An 18,237-nucleotide genomic window follows, 5' to 3' on the forward strand; every position below is an offset into this window, starting at 1 on the left:
TTAGTTGTGAAGTCGTGTCCGACCCATCACGACCCCATGGACTATGTTCCTTCAGGCCTTCCTGTCCTCCACCATCTTCTGAAGTCCATTTAAGCTCACGCCTACTGCTTCAGTGACTCCATCCAGCTACCTTGTTCTCTATTGCCCCCTTCTTCTTTTGCCCTCAATCTTTCCCAGCATTAGGCTCTTACCCTCAGCATTGCCCTCAATCTTTCCCAGCAGTGAGTCCTTACTTCTCATTAGGTGGCCAAAGTATCTAAGTTTCATCTTCAGGATCTGGTCTTCTAAAGAGCAGTCAGGATTGATCTCCTCTAGGACTGACCGGTTTGATCGCATTGCAGTCCAAGGGACTCAGCACCATAGTTCAAAGGCCTCAATTCTTTGGCGCTCACCCTTTCTTATGGTCCAACTTTCACAGCCATATATTACAATTGGAAAAACTATAGCCTTGACTATACGCACTTTTGTTGGCAGGTTGTTGTCTCTGCTTTTTAATATGCTGTCTAGATTTGCCATAGCTTTCCTCCCCATGAGAACATCTTTTAATTTCTTGGCTGCACTCCCCATCTGCGGAGATCTTGGAGCCCAGGAAAATAAAATCTGTCACTACCTCCATTTCTTCCCCATCTATTTGCCAGGAATTGAGAGGGCTGAATGCCATGATCTTAGTTTTCTTAATGTTAAGTTTCAAGCCAACTTTTGCACTCTCCTTCACCAGCCTCAAGAGGCTCTTTAGTTCCTCTTCACTTTCTGCCATTAGAGATAACATAGTGTGATACAAACTTGATAAGAGAGGGTAACTTACACAGCAACAGCAAATAAGGACAATGGTAAAGGCTTGAAGCACACCAGCTATACCCACAACCCAAGTAAGACGCAAGAAAAGAATCACTCCAAAGATGTTCTGCAGGCAAGGTAGGTATACTCCCATGAACGTGCCCATCTGTGGAATCTAGCAGAAGAGGACGAGAAGGTCAGGCAGAGTATTAAGGTCAAGCTTCCCAATATCTCTATACAGGTAGTCCTCAATTTACAACAGTTCACTTAGTAATTATTCGAAGTTACAACGGCACTGAAAAAAAGTGACTTATGACCATTTTTCACACAACCCTTGCAGCTTCTCTATGGTCATGTGATCAAAATTCAGACGCTTGGCAACTGACTTATGACAGTTGCAATGTCCTGGGGTCATGCGGTTGTGAAATCACCTTTCACAACCTTCTGATAAGCAAAGTCAACGGAGAAGTCAGATTCACTTAACAACTGCCTTACCACTTAATAACTGCAGTAATTTACTTAACAACTAGTCATAAAATAGAGCAAAATTCACTTAAGAAATGTCTCGCTTAGCAACAGAAATTTTGGACTCAATTGTGGTCATTAAGTGGAAAACTAACTATATCAGGGGTGTCAAAGTCGTGTCGTCACAGCAGCGTCACGTGACGTATCGGGACTTTTCCCCCCCCTTCGCTAAACTAGGGGGGGCGGAGCCAGAACGTGACACATCTGGCCCGCAGGCCGTGAGTTTGACGCCCCTGTCCTATACAATGAAGACTTGAAATTTCTCTACTCCTCGGTTTTGTTTCTTTGATCCTGTCCATTTTTCAAGAATCATTAACTGTATTATTCAGGTTAATCTGTTCTCTTAATTCAGAATAGATCAGTGTTTTCCTAGATACTGACTCAATGGTTGTCAGAAAGAATGATGGTGAATTGATATCAGTAAGTCCACTGGGCATTATCAGTTCTGAGGTAATGTTTAAGATCCACCAAAGTGAAGCTTCTGAGGAAGCTGAAGTTCTCAGAAATTCTAGAAAGGTCAATAAAGCTCATATGTGTGAGGCATATAAAACAACCTGAGAAAAAAAAATGTATCTCCACCAGCTTTTGTTAATCTAATCCTACTTATTTAAGTCTCAAGAATTACAGTCAAGGATTTAGAAATATTTCTTCCAGGGCACACAAAAACGAAAGCTTTTGTAAGAAGCCCAGAACATATCTTGGGGAAATCAAAATTTCAGGACAGCAGATTTCTCTAGTTCTACTAAAATCATGGAGGAAAATATCAATTCTATCAATCCTGAACTTAAAACACTTTTTTTTTGCCTCATGTCAAGATGTCTTCCCATAAACCTTCTTGGTGCCATTCCTTACCTTGGTGATTTTTTTCTTGCCTGGATGGACATTCTCTGCCTCCTCGTGTTCACGGGCTCCCTGCATCAAGTTGGTATAGTTGGCCATTCGATTGAGCAGGGAAGACACTTTGGGTCGGGTATCCATCTCCTCCTACCGAGTAGGACAGAAGACAGTAAACATGAGGACAAATTGCGATGAAAAGTTCCTTTAAGATGGATGAAGAAAAAAAATCAAGGATTGAAAGTAGTGAAGAAGGATGGAAGCTATGGTAAAAGAAACAAGAGTGGACTATAAACAAGTTAGTTATTCTACAGGCTTATGCATTCACAAATCTTTCTTGTTTTGCATCTTCATTACATCTTCCTCAGACTTTCAGAAAACTCAGACAAGATTTGCCTCCCTTTCAAAACAGTTTTTACAAAATTGCTATGAGTAGCGTTTTAAAAAGACAGTTAAAATTTTTTCAACATGCAGAATTCGCAGTAACTGCACTTTTTCTACGGACTTGTAATAGCCCAGAAACTTGAATTAAGACGAAAGGTCTTATCCATGAATATTATAGGGTACATTAAGGAAAGAATACTGACATTGATTGATATTGAAAGTATGGATATTCCTCGATTTAAAACAGTTCATTCAATGACCATTCAAAGTTACAATGGCACTGAAAACAGTGACTGATTTTTTCACACTTACGATTGTTGCAGCATCCCCATGGTCACTTGATCAAAATTCGGATGCTTAGCAACTGGTTCATATTTATGATGGTTGCAATGTCCCAGGGTCATGTGATCACCTTTTGTGACCCTTCTGACCAGCAATGGGAAAGCCAGATTCACTTAAGAACCATGTTACTAACTTAGAAACTGCAATGATTCATTTAACAGCTGTGGCAAGAAAGGTTGTAAAATGGGGCAAAATTTACTTAACAAATATCTGACTTAGCCACAGACATTTGGGGCTCTGTTGTAGTCGTAAGTCAAGGACTACCTGTATATGGTGGAAGTGGGAAAAGAAAGTGAACCAACAGCAACGAGCAGTGATCTCACCTCAAAGAGTGCCAAATTCTTGTCAAAGAATTCATCGCCTTCTTCATAGTTGATATTGTTAAGAAATGTATGGGAAGCCTTCCTGTGTCCAGGATCTGCAATGTGGAAGAGAACGTATGGCTTAAGGGAAAGAATAGCTCAAATCTGTTTTTCCAGCTCTGGACATTGAAGCTCTATCTGTACAGGAACAGTAAGAATAAATCTTTGCTGAAGGACCGTTAAGCACTTTGCTTAACGGTTCTTTATAAAAAAAAACATTTACCAATTTCTATTATTCTTAGGGTAGAAATACGTCACAAAGAACAGGCAGGGAACATTCAGACAGAAGAAATGATGGGGAGAAAACATAAACGCAATTTGTCAGTCTAAACCAGGGCTGTCAAACTTGCATCGTCACGTGACGTATAGGGACTTTTTTCTCCTTTGCTAAACTGGGCGTGTGACCAGTTTGACAGCCCTGGTCTAGACAAAGGGAACAGACCGCCAAAGTCTTGGAAATTCAAACTCTGTGCAACCAATCAGGAGCAAGGTTTTCTCAGGTGAGCTGTTAAAAGGCCTTTGCTGCTAACAGGAAGCTGAATTTCCTTCTTTCTTTCCCCATTGTCCTTTTAATGATAAACAGGTTCCTCAAATATTAATCCCCATTATAAATAGTTTGTATTCTTTTCTGAAATCAGTAATCTCATTCTAACCGGAAATTTAGTTTATAGCACATCCTGACCACATTTTATTAACTCTGAAAGAGCAGGAATGCTCGTCTTTTTTGGAATAAAGGAAGACGGGGGATTTTTTGTTTTGTTTTCTTTTGTTAATAGGGATGGTGGCAATGACAAACCCCTTCACCCCACAAGGCTGTTGGAGGTTTTTGCAGTAGGGATCACACTTGAGGCATCAAGAGGAGCTAACCTATCACATCTCAGACTGTGAGTGTGCATGTACTCCATTATATAATGCCAAGAATCTATCTAGCCAATTTTTCTGTCCAGTGCCTGCTTGTTTTTTGTCTTGGAAGACTGCCTAACATCAACCAGCTCTTTTTCTCTGGAGCTTCTGGAGGAATGGACTGAAAAACAGGCAGTCAAAGTTTCTAAAAATTTATCTGCAAGGTTCTGGGACATCATTCTTTAATTTTAAATTCATCCACAAAGAAACTGATAACGGGCTTCATAGCTATAGCTGATTCATTTATGAAGGTGTTAGGTCCTTGAAAGTGATTCATATATAATTTTCAAGGATACAGAGTGTGCCAAATTCTCCTTTAAAAAGTCTTAATTATGAACATTCTCTCAGGTGAAAATCTAAGATCAACCTTGAGGGAGGAAGAGGTTCTTAAAAACCAAAACATTAAAAAAAATGCAGTTTCTTTAAAATTTATTGTATGTACACTGAGAGCATATGCACCAAAACAAATTCCTTATGTGTCCAATCACACTTGGCCAATAAAAATTCTATTCTATTCTATTCTATTCTATTCTATTCTATTCTATTCTATTCTATTCTATTCTATTCTATTCTATTCTATTCTATTCTATTCTATTCTATTCTATTCCTATTCCTATTCCTATTCCTATTTCTATTTCTACTCTACGACCATGGAGAAAATAACAGTCCTAATTTTGAAAAACAGTCGTAAGACATTATGTTCTATGTCATTGTAACTTTGAATGGTCATTAAGTGAACTGTTATAAGTCGAGGAGTATCTGTGTTAAAGTTAAAATGCTGTCGTTTCTCTCATAGAAACGACTCTCTGCTCATAGATAAAGGTAAAGATTCCCCTTGCACGTATGCACTATCGTTCCCGACTCTAGGGGGCGGTACTCAACTTCCGTTTCAAAGCCGAAGAGCCAGCACTGTCTGAAGATGTCTCCATGGTCATGTGGCCAGCATGACTCAACGCCAAAGGCGCACAGAATGCTGTTACCTTGTCACCAAAGGTGGTCCCTATTTTTCTACTTGCATTTTTTACATGCTTTCGAACTGCTAGGTTGGCAGAAGCTGGGACAAGTAATGGGAGCTCACCCCGTTATACGGCACTAGGGATTATAACCGCTGAACTACCCACCTTTCGATTAACAAGCTCAGCATCTTAGCCACTGAGCCACTGCGTCCTACTATTGTGCTCATAAGGGGCTAATAAATAGCCTGTTAGATGGGCAGCTATATATGGGAAAGGGAAAGTTGATGAGTCGCCCCGTTTTAGGGGAATGAAGGGAGATAATACAGAATTCTGTGTTCTGAATTCTGCTTTCAGAGTATGCAGCACCTACTAAATGAAGTAGGGATGAGTTTTCATTGAATTGTTATCCTAAGGTAGCATCCCTGGCCTACTAGAACAAACAGTTCTAGGCTATTTTGCTGATATGATTTTGCTGACTCTTTATCTATTCTATGGAATCCTACAAACACTCCCTTTAACAGAGATAATCATCTGCTACTGTTTACCCAGTCAGTTTTCCCAGACTGAAGATGCAGGAGTCCCTTGATCTTTCAAAAGCATGTTGATCCTGTTTCAACAACCCCAAATCTCTGATACCCATCCTGATTTTTGATAATCTTATAGAATGGTAGAATACAGGTAATTCTCAACGTACGGCCACAATTGACCCCAAAATTTATGTTGCTAAGTGAGACATTTGTTAAGGGAATTTTGTCCCATTTTACGACTTTTCTTGACACAGTTGTTAAGTGAATGATTGCAGTTCTTAAATGAGTAACACTGTTGTTAAGTGAATCTGGCTTCCCCATGGATTTTGCTTGTCAGAAGGTCGCCAGAAGGGATCACATGACCCCTGGACAGAAGTATGAAGCAGCTGCTAAGCGTCTGAATTTTGATCAAGTGACCGTGAGGATGCTGCAATGGTCATAAGCATGAAAAATGGTCATAAGTCACTTTTTTTCAGTGCTTTAAATGGTCACTAAACAAACTTGTTGTAAATCAAGGACTACTTGTAATTTTCCATTGGTCTAAATTCTCACTTTCTTGCAGGAGGAATGGCATTGTCAACACTGTATTTGATCCTGTGTTGTTTTTAATAATGAACCATATCAGTGGTGAAATCCAAATTTTTTACTACCGGTTCTGTGAGTGTGGCTTGGTGGGTGTGGCAGGGGAAGGATATTGCAAAATCTCCATTCCCATCCCACTCTGAGGCCAGCCAGAGGTGGTATTTGCTGGTTCTCCAAACTACAGAAATTTTCCACCATCGGTTCTCCGAACTGCTCAAAATTTCCACTACCGGTTCTCCAGAACCTGCTGGATTTCACCCCTGAACTGTATGCTTGATATGGCTTTATAAAGCGAGTAAGTAAACAAATGAGTTAGAGCTATTTTGTGTTGAAACAAAGTCAGGCTGTATCCAAATGCTACAAAAATAAATATAAATCAGGAAGAGGCATGTCTGTATTTTTACCCATGCTAAAGCAGGAGACAATCTAGAAAAGGTATTATCATCTTGTTTTCTTTAGTTACTGGTAAAATATACTAGTTCTATCAACATGACCATTGTCCTTTCATGAGAATATAATCCAAGCTACTGAAAAGTTACACTGCTCCTTTAAAGAATATAATCAACCAAGAAAACAGGTATTTATAAACACATCTATTAAAGAACAAGCATCCTATTACTGGTAAATTTATGAGTTCTATTGATGATGACTGCACTGCACAATATTATTAGATCTCTTTCTCTTAGACACAAATATACACACTCCTATATACACACACACACCAACACAGAGACATTAGCTTCCCTCTGCCCACCCATATAGCTGCAGCCAACCGAGATTGTGTGCCCTCAACCCCACATCAGCTGATCGGTTAATAACAGGATAACATACATTTACCATAAACACACACACACACACCCAAACACACACAAAAGGCCTCTGCGAATACTGTACCTAAGAGCTGACATTGTTCCCCTGTGATGGAAGTTTGACTCACATCTGAAAAATCAAGCAGAACATGTGGGAGGAAAAATGAATAGCAAAATAAAGAGAATGGGAGAATAAAATGAACTGTTTTGTCCCCAAACTTCCCAGGATTTCTTTAAAAGGTACTTTTCCCTTTTCCCTCAACAACCATTAATCAACCTCACAAAAAGCATGAAGTAACCCATCAGGGAATCCTACTCTGTGATTTTAAACCAACAGCTGCAAATCGCTGAACAAAGGATTGAGACTAGAAGCCACTGTAGAGAACTACCGTTCTTCTTTACCTCCCACACACAATTAGTGTCACATTGATGCCAAGGGGCCAGGGTGATAATAGAGAGGGCATGGGGCACCCCAGAATGAAGGGGAAAAAAAATAGATTAACGGAAGAATGAGGTACGATTCCTTCCTTTCTATAACTCTCTCTGGCTTATTCCAAGTTACAATGCCTGAATGTAAATAATAAGATCTCAAAGAATATAACTGTTTTCCACAATGGACTTCCAAATATTGCTGAACTTCAGCATCCTTTTACAAAAAGCTATCCTGAATATGGCTAATGAAAAATGCATTTTCAGTTATGTCTGGATAACTGAAGGCTGACCATCTGTCTCATGCTCTGCGACTTCCTGATGGAGAAGGACTATTAACAAATGCGTAAGACAGGAATATGTGACTGGTAATACAAAATTCTAATGGTTTAGCAATACGTGTTCAAATAGAAATAGACCCAGGGTTATGCAAACATAAACAATAATAACGTATAAATTATATTGCCTAATAAACATTTTGTCCTTGAATTTTGTCTATGTTGTGTATGAATATACACAAAGCCAGCTTCATGCCTGTCACTCTGGCAATCTTCCTTGACCAATTAGCATAGTTTGGTCCCCAGCATTAAAAACACTAGATGACTGTTGAGTCTGCACCTAATTATTTCTGCTCATTGCTTTGGCAATGCAATTCAAAGTGTTGAGGAGGCTAAATAGAGATTATATCAGATTTGGGCACTGCTAACAAGGAAGGTTCCTGGTTACACATTAAATCTTAATTTAGAATACGTTTCTGGGGCATGGTATGTGGGTATGTATGTTTCCTAATCACCAGTACAGAAAGCTGCAGTTCTGCAAATCATAGAAATGTTTTATTTAGGATTATTATACTTGGGGCATTACCAGATTACTCAGCCTAAACAATTTAATCTTAACAGGTTTCTCTTCTGAACACAGTATCTTAGACTCAGTGGTGTGAAGGCAGTTAAGGCAGTAATTTTAGTATCTGCGGGCATAGAAACCTATTACTTATTTTCTTAACATTTATTTGTTGTTAAAAAACTTTTTTCTCTATTACCTGTGGAAGAACGAAGGCATAAAGAATAGACATAGCACAAAGAGAGCAACTTTGTACCTGTCAGCATCCAGCCTTTTATAACCAGATATATATGATATGTATAAGAAAGAACTTTCAGGCTGTGTAGGAATCTTCTGAGGGAAAGAGGGATGTACACAGGAGGCCAAACTGAAGACAGAAATACTATTTTGGGTGACTGACGAGATGATAGGACATATTAAGCTTTACTTAGGTTAACAGCTGCAGCTTAGAATATTGTACAACAGAACAAACCCTTCTGTTTAGTTTTAAGGTTTATGTTCACTTTTCTGATATGTGCATTTCCTCCATTTTCTTCTATCTGAACAATTAATGATAATTGTTCAGATAGAAGAAACACAATGAGGTAAATTCAATTTCCATTCTCTATGATGAATGCTACAGAATATACTCCAAGTTATTTCTTCTTATCTACCCTTTCATAAAGAAATAAACTTGCAAATTAATTTGTTTTGGGTTATTAGATTGTGCTCTTTCCAAATACGAAAGAAAACCAAGAATATATATGCTTTCTCTAAGCAATATATGCTTTCTCTAGGTCACATTAGAATAAAGTGGAAGTAAAGCTCAGTGAACTCGAATGGTTTTACCCTATCAGATTATACTCTCAGATTTACATCTGCCATACCTCTAATTAGGAATCCTGCTTTAACAGAGCTCAGAATACTACGGGACCTTAGGGGAAATTTTACTGAATGTTATTGGGCAAGGCTACATTTTCTAGCTGTTGTTTCCTATCTGCAAAATGGGAATAATAATGAAATCTATTGCTGACTATTGGGAAGAATGAAACAAAGCACTGTTCATAACAATACTCATAATTTCATGGACCAAAAAGCCACAACTGTAATAAATAAATTGTCATTTGTAGCCATTTTTCTTTCACTTAAATCATCAATTCCTTTTCACTGCTCTCCCAGACAGAATGTAAGAGAATTTTTGATTAGTGCCAGTACCAAGGAAGTTTTAAGATGGCATAGAAACCTAACAGAGAAAGAATAATTTGGCGAAGTCAAGGTCATGCTGATAAACAGTGTAGCAATGTGACAATAAACAATGCAGGCCAAATCACATGAAAGAGACTCTTGAAGATACACACAGGCAAGCAAAGAGAATGGAAAAGCCAAAGCAGCTTCATCCAAATATACAAAAGGTACTGTAATTAAGAGCAGATTAAGATAGTCCCAGGTTTGTAGAATTAACGGGAAAACTTTAGAAAATAAACCTTATGTTGAGGGAATCCAAAGAAAAAAAAGATACTAAGAATTTATCAGATTGGGTTAGCATGGCTGGAATGTGATGGGAAATATAAATGGAAGAGTATATTTGGAAAGAAAGTATTAGCCCAGGAAGACTCTGAAGACGAGCAAATAACTGTTCAATGTTTCTTTAAAAAAAAAAAGAAATCCAGTTAAAAACATAATGGTAAACAATGCAACCCAGAAGAGAGTATAAGGAGAATAATACCTATCAATCCATCCAAAAAGAAAAAAAGGTGTGTAGTACAGATATTATCTGTTTTAATCACCACTAGGATGGAGCGATAGCAGAATGGTCTATAGCATTTGTGAATGGATTCACATGATGCTAGAATGGAAGCATAAAGAGAGGACATTCTGAGCCAGAGTCATGAAGTTGGACAGCAAGGAAATGTAATATATATTATATTTATCGTTATTTATTTTAAATTCTGCTTCTGGGTTTACATCCCCAAAAATCATACCTAGAAAAACAATGAGTGGGGTGTGTGTGTGTGTGTGGTCTCAAGACACACTACTCTGTTGCTCTCAGTCTAAAATAATATGTTCAAGTGAACCAGGCATCACAGTCCATAATTCTTCCCGTTAATCTAGGCTCACTTGCTATCTAAGGGCTGAAAACGAAGAAGAAATCCTGGATGTACGTGTAGCTATAATTCCCTCCCAAGAACAAGAAGCAGGACATTTGGCCCCTGTCCTAATTATGCTCTAATCACAGATTATAGTTTGGTTCTGACTTCAGCAACTTGCCTTAGACAGCTAGTTTCCACCTGGCTGAAGGTCACGCTTCAGGAAGGTTAGTAAGAAGGCGATTAATGGATTAAACAAAACCAGAGGAGAGAGATGAAGACTAAAAAAAACCAAAACTCTTTCAGAATGTGCCACTGGGAAGAAATGATGGTGAGGGGAAAGCAAAGGAGACATGAGGGCTTCCTCCCAGTTAGAAGGTGGGTAACTGAGCACATGGTTCTTACTATCAAATGAGGCTAACGAAACGGGTTAAACATTACCAGCCCTCAAGTGAAAAGCTGGGGGAGGAGAGCAAACCGTGATAAATGGGAAGAAACTATTCAATTTAACTTGCTTACCTTCCCTGGCAGTTTCACTAGGATCCCAGATCCGCCCTGGACTGCTTCTTGTCTGTCCATCCCCCTCTGGTTTCCCCTCTTCATCATCTTCCACTTTGGTTACAGTGAACTGTGGCATGTTCAAAAGAAAAGTTTCTTCCAGGCCAGGACACAAAGAACTGAAAGTGTCGGTGGGTCAGGTGACAGGCAGCCCCAGGGAATGGGAGGGAAAGGGTGTGGGCCTGTAGTGCGAGGGAGACACACCTCTACGGGGATATGTGTGTGTTCAAGTGTATGCATGCCATGAAGAGTTATTTACAAGCCTGCTACTAAGAAGATTACTCTCAGTGCATACTGCTATGCTGCACTAGTTTGCACATTCTTTACATCACGGCAGCAGTATGCAGTCTCTTGCTTTCTGCCAAGAATTAAACGCAGCCCTGTTAACAGGTACAAACGCTAGTTAATCATTGTTTGGCTTTACATAAAGAGTGCTTGGGAAGTTATATTTGGGAGAAGCTGTACAGTTTGCGCACCTTAAAAGGGAAAAGTATCATAAACTTACAAAGAACTAATAACAATTGTAACGCAAAGAGCAAGAGTCACCAAAATGTAGTCCTACTAGCAGTGCCTGTAGGACAAGTAGTGTATTCTGTAAAAGCAAAGCAACTCCCATCAGAAGACAATTCAATCTTGACAAACTGCCCTTCCCTAAAGCCAGAATATGATTCAAAGTGTATATGGCTGCATAGTGGCAGCTGTTCCTGGAGGAATGAATCCCTGTTCCCCCCCCTCCCCCCCCCACACACACAGGAAGGTTTTTTTTCTAAAAAATGCATAAACTTGAAATTTAGGCATAAGCATTATCCAACCAAGATTGAATCCTACTTTGGGTTGCAAAAAGAAGGCTAGTAGGAGAGTGCATGTCTGTCTTGTCATGTTCAGAAAAGAAGAAGGCTAAAACTAACTGGGAGTTGCTGGGGAAGAAAAGAGAACTGGGGGTTAGAACTCAAAAGATATCACACCAGATATTCCACATTACAGATAAAGATAGTACATAGAAAGTGGGGGAAAGAAATCTGAAGTTAGTTATTAGTTTATTTGATTTATATACCGCCCTACTCCCGAAGGACTCAGGGCGGTGAACAGCCAACAATAAAATACATAAATACACAAAATTTAAAAACCCGATAAAATCAAATTAAATTATTTGGCCCAGACAAATTAAAATACCCCAATAATTTAAAAACAGATTAAAATTTACATATTTAAAAAGGGAAGAGATCAGGCCAAGCCCGCTTGATGGAATAAAAAGGTCTTCACAGCACGGTGGAAGGAGCGCAGATCCGGGATCCTCCGTATCTCCGGGGGGAGATACGGAGATAAATGGTGACTTCATCCACACTGTTAGGTTAATTCTGACTATTCTCAAAAGTCCCATATGTTAAACCCATAGTTAAAACCCATTTTACAATAATCTTCACTCCATAACTAGTTCTGTCATAGATCTCAAATCCCTTTGAGACAAGACTCCATGTTTTCTCTATTTACACTTAGTACATTCGTTTACTTAAATTTCAATGAGTGAAAACATTTGGGGGGGGCGAGGGTGGGAGGGGATTAAGACAGAAAGCTCCAATGTTCCACTTGTACTTCCCACAATCTTATACATGCCGTTTATACCATCAACATGACAAGATTACAGGAAAGGGCATAACCAATTTAAAAAGCACGTTAGCTTAATCTGAGGTTAAGATGTAATTGTTTGGCCCAACAAAAGCAGTGAAATGCTAGTTATCTACAAAACCCCTTTGTGCCTTACTACCTCAGCATGGCTCTAGAAAGGCAGAACAGAAGCTCTAGTAGACAGGCTGTGATACAGTTCAGAGATGAATCCAATGAATAAAGGTGTTTGAGCATAAACTTTATTCAAGTCCACAACTATTATCTGTTCCTATACAATGGTTCACTTACTACATAAATATCAACCCTTTGAGGTAGATTGGACTAGAAACCATTAAGCTATGAATGCTAATGATACTACTTTGATCTTTTATCTGATAGGTTTGATGTTGTTGTGGCTCTTTCTACTGTATAGTTATATTGTTATTCCTATTGTATACTACAATCGTGTGGAGCACCATAGCATCAAATAAGTTCAAAAATCTTTAATGGGCTCACTGACTAGTTTCTCTTCATCAAGATTTAGAAGCTCTTGTTCAACAGGCTGCACTTAAAAGTTAAACCACAGTTTAAAAGCTATCATCTTGTACTAATACATCATTTGATTGCATGTGAACGTTAACACAGCCAGAATTTTCATATATAGTATAGCAATAGTATTTAGATTTATATATCACTTCACCAAGCTTTATAGCCCTCTCTAAATGGTTTAGAGTCAGCATATCGCCTCCAACAATCTGGATCCTCATTTTACCGACCTCAGAAGGATGGAAGGCTGAGTCAACCTTGAGCCAGTCAGGATCAAATTGCTGGCAGTCAGCAGAATTAGCCTGCAACACTGCATTCTAACCACTGTGCTACCATGACTCTTTACTTTATGACTATATAAAGTATATATAGTATACTTTTAATATAGTCACCGTGCTTTTGCCATAGTATAAACAAATAAAGCAGACCTCTGCCCCAAGAGACTAAAATTTAGTATAGCAAATTAGTACAAAGTTAACCAGTGTAATTTATTAGTTAAAGAAATGATGTTAGCTGCTAGATAAATTCATGAAAGACAAGATGGAGAAAATATTGTTAACAAATCTTAACTGGTAAATATTGTCATACCTTGTAGGTAATATTTGTCTCTTAACACAAAATATATTAAAAATACATTTTCATCATCTATCAGTTGTTCCAAATTCTATATCCCCACTTTCATCTAATTTTTTCATCATCTTTTACCCAATGTTTAAAGTTGGGTTTCCCATAAAATCAATTTAAAATGGTTGAATCTTTTATTAGACATTATATTCCCTAGTTTTCTAACTTATTTATTTGGTTCTAGAGAAAGTAGTTTCACTATACTTAGATTCTGAAACCGTCCATTTTACCAAAGGAGATATATTCCAAAGCTGCCCAAATCTGAAAATTATCACCAATCATTGGCTTTTAGTATTTAATATTTGATATTAGGTAATGGCTCGAGATTCAGAAAACAAATTTTACCTCATGAATTGATAATTGCATTTTCTGTAAAGATATTCTCAGAATTAAAGAATTCCATTGGAATTTTTTAAACTAAGAACTTACTTTTTGAAAATATTTCCCAGACATATAAATTGGAATTCTTCTCAGAATATTAATCGGTTTGGGAATAATATTCCTTTTGAAGGAATAAGAGTAACCTTACTCAAAGAGTAAGGTTTAATTAATTACACTCATCTATCAATATCAATCCCGATTTGCACCAGTTAACAGAGTATCCTGCTATATTATTAAATGCATCTATTTTTTTTCATCAACAATGATAGTAGTATGAGATTTAGAAATAAACAAAAAAAAGTTTCCTGCAAATAAAAACGAGTTTAAATGACTTATATATTGCACTGTAAATCTCCCTATGTTATCTAAAAGCACAAAACAAGAGTTTCCTGAAGATATTAAAAAGCAAGAACATCTAATTCCTTTAAAGCAGGGATGAAATCCAGCAGGTTCTGACAGGTTCTGGAGAACCAGTAGCGGAAATTTTGAGTAGTTTGGAGAACCGGCAAATACCACCTCTGGCTGGCCCCAGAGTGGGGTAGGAATGGAGATTTTGCAATATCCTTACCCTGGAATGGGGTGGGAATGGAGATTTTGCAGTTGTCTGGTTTTTATAAACTCTGCTTGATCATTCTTAATAACAAACAATATTGTTTGCTATATACTCTATTTGCTAACACTGCTCTTAACATCTTGATATCAACATTAATCAATGAGATAGAACCATAATTAACACACTGAGCATGATCTTTATCTGCTTTTGATAAAATAAGCCTGGTTAAATGCCAGTGAAAAATGCCCTCATCAAATCTCTTCACTTACCTGACAAAAGTTTTGGCACAAAACAATGTATAAATGTTTTATACCACTTGACAGGGAACCCATCTAGTCCACTTGCCGTTTTGAAAATTATCTATTAAATCTCTATATCAGATAGTACAGCAAAGGTGTTTTTATGTACTATAATAATTTTATTTTTAAAAAGCCTCTATATCTTAAGTACATTCTCTGAATTATGATAGAATTCTGAATAAAAATTGAAATTAAAAGCTACTATTAGTTTCTAATAGTAGTGGCAAATCTAGATAGCATACTAAAAAGCAGAGACATCATCCTGCCAACAAAAGTGCATATAGTCAAGGCTATGGTTTTCCCATTTGCAATGTATGGCTGTGAAAGTTGGACCATAAGAAATACTGAGCACCAAAGAATTGAGGCCTTTGAACTATGGTGCTGGAGAAGACTCCTGCGAGTCCCTGGGACTGCAAGACGATCAAACCGGTCAGTCCTAGAGAAGATCAACCTTGACTGCTCTTTAGGAGGCTGGATCCTGTAGATGAAACTCAAATACTTTGGTCACCTAATGAGAAGTAAAGACTCACTGCTGGGAAAGATTGAGGGCAATGCTGAGGGTAAGAGCCTAATGCTGGGAAAGAATTGAGGGCAAAAGAAGGGGACAACAGAGAATGAGGTGGCTGGATGGAGACACTGAAGCAGTAGGCATGAGCTTAAATGGTCTCTGGGAGATGGTAGAGGACAGGAAGGCCAGGAGGAACGTTGTCCATGGGGTCGTGATGGGTTGGACATGACTTTGCAACTATCGGTAACAACAACAAATTAGTTTCTATATTCGTTATCAATAACAGGTTAGGTCACTTTGAGCCAGTCACTTTCTCTCAGCCAAACTCACCTCATAGGATTGTTATTGTGGGAAAAATAGAAGGAAGGAGTATTAGATTTAGCACCGTGATTTATTTATAAAAATAATGTAAGATCATTTTTTTTAAATGGATAGAATAAAGAACTAGAGATTCTTCTAGTACCTAGACCCGTGATGGCGAACCTATGGCATGCGGAGCCATATTAGTGGGCACGCCAGCTCAGCTCTGGGGCGCATGCGCGCACCAGCCAGCTGATTTTCGGGCCTTCTGGGCCCACCAGAAGTAGGGAAACAGGCTGTTTCCTGCCTCTGGAGGGCCTGGGGGCGGGGTGGGGAAGGCCCGTTTTTCTTTCTTACCTGGCTCCAGATCCTCTCTGTGTATCTGGGAAGGGCGAAAACAGCCTTTCCCACTCCCTTGGAGGCTCTACGGAGGCTGAAAGGGCCCATTTCCCGACTCCCGGTGGGACAGGAAGTGACGTTTTTTCCTGTTCCCCAGCCTCCAGAGACTCCTAAAGAGGCTCCTAGAGACTCCTAGAGAGGCTCCTAGAGACTCCTAGAGAGGTTCTGGAGGCTGGGGACAGCAAAAAATGTCACTTCCTGTCCCAGTTGGGGAATGGGCCCTTTCAGCCTCCGTAGGGCTTCCAAGGGAGTGGGAAAGGCTGTTTTCGCCCTTCCCAGATACACAGAGAGAATCTGGAACCAGGTAAGAAAGAAAAACGGGCCTACCAGGCCATCATGTGCCAGGAGCAGGGGGGAGGGGGGAAGGGGTTGCGCACACATGCGCGTGGGCACATGCGCGCGCGACCCTCCCCCACCTCCCCCCTCTCCTGGCACGCGATGGCAAAAAGGTGAGCCTTCACTGACCTAGACAATGTGAGAGTGTCTTAACTTCTTCAGCAAGAATATCAATGGACCTCAAATTACCACTTATACAACAAAAATAATATTTAGAATTTATTGGATTCTTACATTTATATAGAAAAAGACTGTCAAATATAGTATTTTTCTGGAGGGTTAATAATGCTTCTTTAAAACACATGTTTTTACATTTACCAAGTTTTGTAAGAAAGTATTAGATTGTATAAATACAACATTTTCATAATATATGGTATATAGAATTATAACTACAGCTAAAATGATAGACCTTTTTTATTTTGTCATATTTTTCACTTTTAAAAAACATTTTTTTAATTTTCTTTTTGCTTCTCTGTCATTATTTTAAAAGCAATAAGTTTAAAAAAAAATTGGGGAAAGCATGTCTCCAAATACCAGTTGCAGGGAAAGAACAGCTGAAAAGAAATATACCTCCATCTCTCAACCTAAGAAAAAATGGAAACTGAGTCATTAATAATATTGACATGTATATCATCAAAGTAAATAAATCCTTCGGGTTATAGTTGATATTTCAATTTATATTAGAGAGAATATCTCACTATCTGGCTGGTTTACTCTGAGTCCAGAATTGTGAACAAAGAACTTCAGAATTCTATTCAGCTCCTAGAGTTTATTATATAACCTGATAGTCCTGTTATCATATCGTATCATATCAAATTAGGACCTGTTACATGCAAAGCATCGGGTAATTTCAGGTGCCGCCAAATATAAAGGCTTTCATTATTATGCCTCCTACCCAGTCATGTGACCCAGAGCAGAACACTTCATTATTATGAAAGAGTGCACATCTCCCATTTTTGCATAACTAAAATGTGATTAAAAATCTCATGTGAATGGAAGGAGGAAAAACAATCATGAAAAAGCAGAAAACAGCCCTTAATTAACCTGAGAGCTTGTTTGGAAGCAATGGTTCACAATCTGACTTCCAGAAAAAGCTTGTTGTTGTTTTTTTAATATATAATTTTTTATTTTATTTTAATAGAAACATTTCATCTTTCATTAAACAGTGTGTTGTCTGGGTACAAATATTTTGGGCAATAACAATTAAGATTTACAGCCATATTTAATATTTTGTCTATTCTTAACTTAATACTAATACCTAACATACCTACTATTATAACAATCCTCTTCTTAGCTTATTTAACTTTATTAAAAACATTTTTCATATCCCATTTCTCTGCTTTTCTAATTTTCATATTTGTTCTCTAACCATTGATCGAATAACTCCCATATGCTATTATAATCAGAAGCTTCCTTTTCTTTAATATGTAAATGTTAATCTATTCATTTCTGCATATCAGAAAAACCTTGTTGTTAATCAGAATTTTCAATTCTGTAATCTGACTGCATCTTCACCTGCCTTTTTTAAGTCCTGGCTGTTCCAGGTTTTCTTCCAATGTTCTCTGCCTCAGCTCCACAAGCACAGGTCTAAGCTAATGCCCTGGGCTGGAAGAAAAGGAGATTGAGATTAGTATGTCATACACTAAATGAAATTTTACAATTTAGAGCTAAATTCTATGCTTCTTAACTCCAAGAACTCCAAGTAGTTTAAGTATAAATTTATCTACATATTGCAATCACAGAAAAGGCCAACTAAAACTAAAATAGTGCATTTCAAAAACAACAAAATGGC

General features: G+C 38.2%; 1 protein-coding gene across 7 annotated transcripts in view; it reads right to left on the bottom strand.

Moving 5' to 3' along the window:
* The window catches only part of SLC12A6 (solute carrier family 12 member 6), a 48,579-nt gene that overhangs the window by 20,359 nt on the left and 9,983 nt on the right, over positions 1–18,237 (bottom strand). For 2 of the 7 annotated variants that reach the window (XM_087891779.1, XM_087891778.1), the window contains exons 3-7: positions 17,965–18,050; positions 7,087–7,131; positions 3,186–3,280; positions 2,155–2,286; positions 806–952 (exon numbers count right to left, since the gene is read on the bottom strand). In XM_087891779.1, coding sequence (XP_087747905.1) covers positions 806–952; positions 2,155–2,280 — 273 coding nt within the window. In that variant the 5' untranslated portion in view covers positions 2,281–2,286; positions 3,186–3,280; positions 7,087–7,131; positions 17,965–18,050. Of the gene's footprint in view, positions 1–805; positions 953–2,154; positions 2,287–3,185; positions 3,281–7,086; positions 7,132–10,855; positions 11,052–17,964; positions 18,051–18,237 lie in introns of those variants that run through there. The other 5 variants (XM_034411474.3, XM_034411473.3, XM_087891777.1 and 2 more) reach the window with 4 other exon arrangements.

This window comes from Pantherophis guttatus, chromosome 4, assembly GCF_059756535.1.
Source record: "Pantherophis guttatus breed Tessera chromosome 4, ASM5975653v1, whole genome shotgun sequence".
Classification (NCBI taxonomy): domain Eukaryota; kingdom Metazoa; phylum Chordata; class Lepidosauria; order Squamata; family Colubridae; genus Pantherophis; species Pantherophis guttatus.